Source organism: Octodon degus, unplaced genomic scaffold (genome assembly GCF_000260255.1).
Source record: "Octodon degus isolate 3935 unplaced genomic scaffold, OctDeg1.0 scaffold00016, whole genome shotgun sequence".
Taxonomy (NCBI): Eukaryota; Metazoa; Chordata; class Mammalia; order Rodentia; family Octodontidae; genus Octodon; species Octodon degus.
In genome coordinates, this window is record NW_004524592.1 from 21,422,206 (window position 1) to 21,430,250 (window position 8,045).

At 39.5% G+C, this 8,045-nt stretch overlaps 2 protein-coding genes across 2 annotated transcripts in view; one reads left to right on the top strand and one right to left on the bottom strand.

Moving 5' to 3' along the window:
* LOC105741581 (60S ribosomal protein L23a-like) overlaps nt 1-283 on the bottom strand; it is a 542-nt gene extending 259 nt beyond the window's left edge. The window contains exon 1 of the mRNA XM_012513694.1: nt 3-283. Coding sequence (XP_012369148.1) covers nt 3-283 — 281 coding nt within the window. The remainder of the gene's footprint in view (nt 1-2) is intronic.
* Nucleotides 1-8,045, top strand: part of Col25a1 (collagen type XXV alpha 1 chain) — a 466,154-nt gene that overhangs the window by 31,415 nt on the left and 426,694 nt on the right. The window lies entirely within an intron of this gene.

Sequence of the window (8,045 nt, forward strand, 5' to 3'; positions counted from 1 at the left end):
ACACGAGTGTGTTGTTGTCCTCAATCTTCTTCATGGCAGACTCTGTGGTCAGGGGGAACTTGATGATGGCATAGTGGTCAAGCTTGTTTCTCCTGGGGGCGCTCTTCCGAGGGTATCTGGGCTGCCTCCGGAGCCGGAGCGTCTTGGGACGGCGGAAGGGTCGTATCTTCTTCTTTTTGTGGCTGTGGATGCCTTTCAGCACACCCTTTTTGGCCTTCAAAGCTTTTGCTTTGGCTTCAGCTTTGGGAGGGGCAGGGGCTTCCTTCTTTGCTTTCGGCGCCATCTTGGTAAAAAAGCGACACCTTTCTTTTTAAAAAAAAATGTTCAAAAGTCAATTCTCAGTGTGACGATTTAATTACAATCCAGATTGTATCATTAAGGTCAACATTTTAAAGCCGGTGATTTTCTCTCAATTTCCTCTGCAATCCAGTTTTTCTGTACTAGTGAAAAGATCTTGATGAGTCATCTCTAAGGAAGGACAACACAGGCTGGATCTGAGCCTTAGGTGGGAGGTCCCATTCGATGAAGGGTCTTTCTGGCTGGTTTTTATACTCTCATCCATGACGCAGATGTAGTAGGTCACACTGAGTAGAAGAAAACAGAGTGTCTGGCTTGGTAATTATGCTAACAGCTTACAATGGAATTTTAAACTTGATCAGGAAGGTTAAATATTTTCTTTTGACTGGGTTGTTTTCTAATTTATCCAGATGTATGTTTTCTTTTTTTGGGGGGGTGGGCTTCCTGGATTGTTACAAATGCAGTTGAATAGGAAAGGACACTTAATATTTTGAAATATGAAATTTTTTTTTACCTTGAGTTTAGTAAGCTTTTATTCAACTAACACTAGGGTATTTTAGCTAGTTTATTCGATGGCTTCTCCTCCCTTCCCTTCCTCCCCTCCTTTGCTCTCTCATCCCTTCCTTCCATCCTCTCTTTCCCTCTCTCCTCTCTGTCCTTCTCGCATTCATTCAGAGGTGGGGGTTGCTGTGCACATGCCACATGGTCTTGGATTCCTCCTGCCACCATATTCCCACGCTATAGTATCCTGGTTTCTTGGATTTCTATTTACCAGTTGTAGGAAGGAGAATTTGCACCTGCTTTTGTCCCTAGTAGCAGTTTCTGATAGTGTCTTTGGAAAGGTTATTAAAAGGTTATTGACCTTTTTTTCTTTTTTTAAGCCAAACATCCTGTGGACTCTTCCCAGCTAGCTTTAAGTTCTGCAGCTCAGTGTTTGGGTTCATGAGCGTCTCCATCACAGGATTTGGGATGATCTCAGATTTGGGTGATGCAGTTTAATCTAATGAAGGCATAAAGGCATAATATTGTTGGAGCACTGTCATACAGGCCAGCAGGGAACTCTCAAAAAGCTGACAGGACAAGAGGCATAGTTGAGTTTATAACGGTAATGACTACTTGGTTTCCACTTGGAGAAAACATGTAATTCAACTGCACAGAAAAACTTTGTGTCCCCATGTTTTGGGTTCTTTTGTGCCTATGACTGGAGATCATTTTTATCCTCTTTCCTACAACAGACACTTGCGATAGGAGCAGTGGATGCTAACATTGCAAATGGAAGGACTCATGCTGACTGGCTTATTTATTAAGCCAGTCTTAGATTATTAGCACATCCTCCTCTGGCTCCCTGATGTTGGTGAGTTCCATGTCAACAACATGAACAATCCATGAAATGTATTTTGAGGTCCACTGGGCCTTTTTAGGGTTCCAGAATTACAGTGCTTGAGGCACAAGCTTAATATTGGGTTTCTTTTAACAAAGCACATCATTGTTCTGGGAGGGTGCCTAAAGGTCATTCAAGGTCATTCCATTATCTCCAGAGAATAATTTTAGCTTTTCTGTGTCCTCAGGTGCTCACCATATCTCCCCAGGCAAATTATAGAAATAAGGGCTGAAATTCATTATTCTGAATGCTAAGCACATTTTCATTTATTATCTTAGTTAATTCTTACAACACTCTAAGACCTTTAGTTTATAGATAGGACCAAAGAGGCTCATATAGGCTAAAATAGCTTTCAGGTTTTATATGAATTTTAAGGAGAGGAAGTCAGTTCAGCCTTACTGCAGAATCTAAGCTTTTACCTCTTATCTATTATTTCTGTTACTCCTGAAAAGAAGAGCCCGTAATACAAAACAGGCAATGAAACTGTTTGGACACAGTATCAGGAGCAGGAAGGGTGTAGGGAGAGGTAAAGGAGCTGAGAGATGGGATTAGACTAATATGAAATGAACCCCAGGAGGGGTGGACAAATGTCTAGGACTTCATTATAGTTTTTGGAGGGGGAAGGGAATAAAAAAAGAATTAAGATGCCTTATGTCCATGTACCAACTCCCTGGTAGGGATGAAATCATGTTGTACCACAAACATGTAGCAATAAAACCTTAACAAAAAACATATACCAGTAAAATCTGTTACATTCTGTTTTTGGATTGATTTTTCTGGGTGTCTATCTTAATTTTGTTTGTTTTAAGCAAGCATATAACAGGCAGACAAGAAAAAGCAAACCGACTTCTGAAAGTGAGCTTAGGAAGGGGTCTGGTGGTCAATAGCACAGGAGAATGGCAGCGGCTGTCATGGGGCACGACCCGAGCTTGGCTTTCTCTGGTCATTCTAGCTTTCATTCTTTACACAATTCAAACAGTAGAAAGAATGAACACAACTCCCTGTTCCTCTTAAATGTTTCTAACAGCAAAAAGTACATGTAAGGACAGGTATTCAGTCCATTAATTGTAAGTTTATTTTAATAAAAAAGTATAAGGAAAAATGCATCCTAATTGATGAGAAATGCTAAGGAGAAAGCATCGTCAATTTGTCTGAAGGTGGCAGCACTGTTGAGACTGCCCACCGGTCTCCATGGTGATTTACCCCAGCATAGTCTCTGGTCCAGAACCTTGAGCTCAGCTGAGTGCTCTGCAGAGTTTCAGGACTCCAGTGTCAAAGGATGTGCTAATAGATGAGCTAGAAGAGATGAAAAGACAGAACTCACACTTTGCCCTGAACACTTGAACATTTTTTAATTAAATACTGGATGATCCATGAGCTTTGCTTGGTTTACTAAATCACGAGTTTTTCCATTCTCGGTGGCATGGTTAAAATTGGAAATGTCAAATACATCTGAACAAGAGCAAGATCCATAGCTTGGATCTTGAAAAAGAACTTACTTTCAATTTTCTCTAGTATTAGAAGATATTATGAGTAAATTAACTAGAAATTGTGTTCTATATCTTTGGACTTCTCTGTCAGCAAGACTATGTTTCTGAGTTGCAAAAAGGTGATATCAGTCTTTGTAAAAAATAATAATTTCTAACACCAGAGGCAAAAACCACGTACTCTATGATAACAGAAGCCAGAGCCTTTCTGGCTCCTTCCACTGTTACATTCTTCAGTCCTGCTTGCTGAAATCTGTCCTTGGGCATGGTAACAGCCTGCTGACTGCATTGGCAAGCTCCACGATTCCTCCAGCCCCTGGCATAGGAAGTGAGTCTCCTCTGGGACCCTTGTTGGGAGGGCTTTCTCCTTGCCTCAGTTCTTGCTGTCCCTCCAGTTACCCTCCAGCCACAGGCCCTATTTCCTGTCATCTCCTCTTGTCTTTTTCAACCCCTGGGCTTCATCCAGGATGCTGCCAGGGGCCCTTCAACCCTCTCAGCCCTCCCTTCTCAGCCTACAACTTCTCTGTCTTCCTCAAGTTTCAATTCTGCTTTTGCACATCTTCCATACAAATCTGAATCTCAAGGAAGGCGGTGCTTAAAAACATTCTGCACTACAGTTACTCAGTGGCCATTTCCTGTGGCTGGCTTATTCCATTGGACTCTGCTCCAGGAAGGAAGGGGGTGTCTCGTTCACCATCCTTATGTTGAGAATTGCTTGTGGTGTGAGCTCCTTTAGCAAACGCTTACAGTAACTGCCGAATGTGCTGTCTGGTGTTTTTGTTGTGGTAGAGCACACTGTTTCATACCCTTCTGCAGAATGGATCCTAATGGGAGGAAGAGTAAGGGATCCTTAGGAAAAGTAAGTAGTGGGGAGCAGCGAACTCGGTGCTTGTGGCAGAAAGTGAGGCAGGATCACAGCCTGGACTTCCAGAGGCAGAGAGGACTTCATTTGTACCAGTGTTTGGGTTATCATTTTGTCTATCATCTTTGTAATGGTTCTGACGACACAGGGTCTGTAGTTATCCACAGCAGGTCAGAGGAGCCAGCACACTCTGCATTAGGCAGTTCCCCTAGTGTCTACCCTATTCTTCTCTTTGATGTGAGATAAATTCCCTTAGGATCTTTCTCATGCACTTATTGTTATTACTAAGTTTTTCCTGTTTTTCTCCAGGATCCAGAATTTTCTACCTTCTCTAAGTTTTCAAAAAACTTTTTATTATTTTTATTGCTGGTATTTGAACCTATTTGAGCATGCACCCTTTAAATTATAAACTAAGATAATGAAAACCTGATTCTCATTCATTGAAATGACAGATTTAAGGGCTGGTAAGATAGTTCAGTTGACTAAGAACCTGCTTAGGCAGGCCCGGGGACCTGGGTTCCATTCCCAGCACCACATGCCACGCTGGCCCCACCCTAGGGCACACTGAGCTGGTGACTGAGTCCTGGTATAGTGGTGCACACCTGTAATGTCAGTGTTAAGGAGGCTGGAAACAGGAGGATCACTATGAGTCTGAGCTTCATAATGAGACCCTGTACCAAATGCATTTAAAAAAGAGGAGAGATTTACTACTCTTTAGGAGTTATTGTATTTTTATGAAGTATATCTCTAGCAAATCTCCAGCATAATATACCATAGAGGACTTCCGGATTTGTCATTAAAATGATTGCCCTTAGTCTGAAAAGTTCTGATGGACAAATTGTCAAAAAATCACTCTCTTTAACAAAATACATTTGTACCCAAAGAGCTTAAAATCACCATGTGTGGTCCATGGAGATGTTAAGATGCATGACTGTTTCACTGTGTTCTGTAGGTTATGACCCTTTTGTCAAAGAACCTGCAAAGAGAGAAATATGTACTTTGCAAAATGGATGCATTCTTTTTGCAGTTAGAAACTGCTGATGGGCTGAGAAGAATAGTTTTTTTTTCTGGCCTATCAGGGATGGATGGAGAGACAGGGAGATGAATACATGTTAACCCTGTTCTTCAAGAAAATACATACACTTGGTCATGGTTGAAATTATAGAGTCTAAAACTTGCATTTTATAAACGCACTTAAGCCATATGCATAGGGAAATGCTCTGAAAACATGCAAGTGTGGAATCAAGACTGGGCTGTCGGTGAAGCCTTGTTCTCTCACCACTTTTTGTTTTGTTCCATGTTTTGTGGTGTGGGGAGCAAACCCAGAACTTTGTTCTTGCTAAGCGAGTCCTCTACCACAGAGCATCTCTGCAGTCCTTCCAGTTATACTTGCATCGTTCAAAGGTGCTCCTTCCGGGGCAACGAAGAGGAAACCACACAGGGCAGAAGGCATCAGAGCATTAGTTGGCTGCTGCTGTCGCCCGTGTTCTCATAAGTACTCACAGTGGGATGATGGTGGTGGATTCTTACACGACAGCGGATCCTGCAGAGGGTGATCTGCGCCTTTGATGTGGACAAAATAATTTCTTTATATCTAAAAGCTGATTGCAACTAAAAACTATTTAGGGCTTACTAGGTATCTAGTATTCAATTGTGTGTAGTGAGGAATTCTGTCTTTGAACTTAAAAGATCATCAGATCTCCAGCCAGTATACCTTGAAATGCAGCAATGTGAGATAGGGCTGCTTAACTAACTTTGTGATTTCCACTGCCACAGTTTTCACAGGATATTTTTCTCAATTTCTTTATTTTAGAAATGATAATTACATCATCACTTACAATTTACAGGTTATATTTACATATAAGGATAAGTTGGGTTAGTGCTTTCTTCTTAAAGTTTCCTTTAAAACTAGAATTTGAAAATGTTTTTATTTTGATTTTCATTATTTTTTTTTCCTGATTATAAGGGTGATATGAACTTCTTAGTGGAAAATGTAATAGTAAGAACTTCTAGAAAGCGTCTTAAATTTAAGGAAACAACTAAAATTTTTAACATATTTTTAATGTTAAATTTTTTTTTAAAAAATCCAACTAGATGTTTTTTTACATAGTTGAAATAATGTGTTATAAGTAATATTTTTTATTTTCCACTTATTCAACAAATATTTTCCACATAATTAAAAATCATTATGAGCATCATTCTCAATATCTTCATAGTAGGGTGTACCATGAGTTGTATACCATGATGCTTCTAGTCATTTTATATATGTTCTCTTTACAAGCAGCTGTTTAAAAAAGAGTGGCTTCAAGGTGAGACTTTTTTTGGGGAAGGAGATGAAACATGCATTGGTTATTTGTATGAATAGAAGCATTTACTCCTTGCCCACTTTATCCCATTTTAAAAGTTGGATGAATTATTCCCCCCCCCATTCACTTTGCTATGTGGCTCCCACTAAATTAAGGAATCAACTTATTATGAAAATACTTCTTTTCTTGCCCAGTACTCATTGAACAAGAAGAATTATGTCTACATCCTTGTAGAATATTATCCAGTATGGCTATCTTCGAAACATTGAAAACAGAGGCAGCTGTGCATAAGAAACTAGTTGAGCATTGTGACAATTTTGTCATCTGGTCTACCTTCTACCTGATATTGCTTCTTAAGTCATAAATGGGAATGCTAGATCAACATAAAAATTAGAGAGCTTTTTTTTTCTTTCTTGTTAGTCATCAACTAAATCATTTTTTATCTTGGTCTGCAGTGCATGGATGCTAAGGCAGCCTTGGGCTGTAGCCCAATGTCTTAGTTTTTTTCCTTCTGGTTTTCTTTTGTCACTTTGAAATTAGCACTTGCTTAAGTAGGACTAAATGGAGAACAATGCCATAGTTACTGTCTTTTTGCCTTTGTTTATAGGTATCTGCTACTTACATCAAATATTGCTCAGGCGACTATCAATATTCAGACATAAAAACATGAATATATGTGACATATTTGAGCTGTTGGTTTTGGTAATCCTAACTACATTTCATGGGGGTGTGTCCAAAACCATTGGTGACACTCTGTTGTAATTTATTGTGACATTCCTATTGTATCAGATCAAGAGAATGCCTTCTGCTGTTGAAATTAATCACCCTATTCTCTGGGCTTTGTATATTAAATGAAAATAAAAATTTATGAAAGGGAAATGCTGTTAGTCCTGGTGACAGAGTTGTAGTTCTGGTCTATAGACTCTTTTTGCCCTCGTTGGTCACTATGGAGATGAAACCCTGCTTTTCTAGTAATTAAGACATAGCAACAGTATATTTGAAAGAGACAGGTGACAGTTTGGGGCCAAAGACGTTATAACATGAAAATTGATTTTCTTAAAAATTGTAAAGAAAAGAAAAAACAGGATTGAGTAGGTAAAATTTTTGATTTTTATGTGAAAAGCAGTTTGGTTTGTTTTTTCAATAAACTGTTGAGACTACTTGCACACAGGTTGTCAGCAACATCACACGGACGTCTGGAGAAAGCTGCCCTGAGTGCGGTGCTGCATAGGGCGGGACTTCAAGCTCCTGCTCGCAAAGGGGCTAGTGAGAGAAATAGAGCATAAAGAGTCGATGTATTTGTCGTCTTTGGGTGGTGTGAAACCACAGTGGATTAAAATTTCCTAACAATAAATTAATAATTACTACATGTGGAAGAAAGTTCAAATTATAAAGGGTGTTCACAATTGGTAGACTATAGTTTTTGGCTGCAAATTCAGAGAAGATGTCTCAGAAAGGGTTATAATTGGGCTGGAATTTTCAATATTTCATTTAAGAATTTGATAATTTGAGAATGAGAGGGTCCTTGAGACAGGAAATAAAATAATAGTGATTGCTTGGAGTTAGCTATTACAAGCTGAAATTGGAGAGTTTCTTTATGAGATTGTAACAGTAGATAAAAATGTAACCTGAGAGCCATATAATTTGTGCCCAAGTTTTGGTGCCAACACTGTTATTATTGTTAACTTTTATGTTGGGCCCTGTATTTGGCT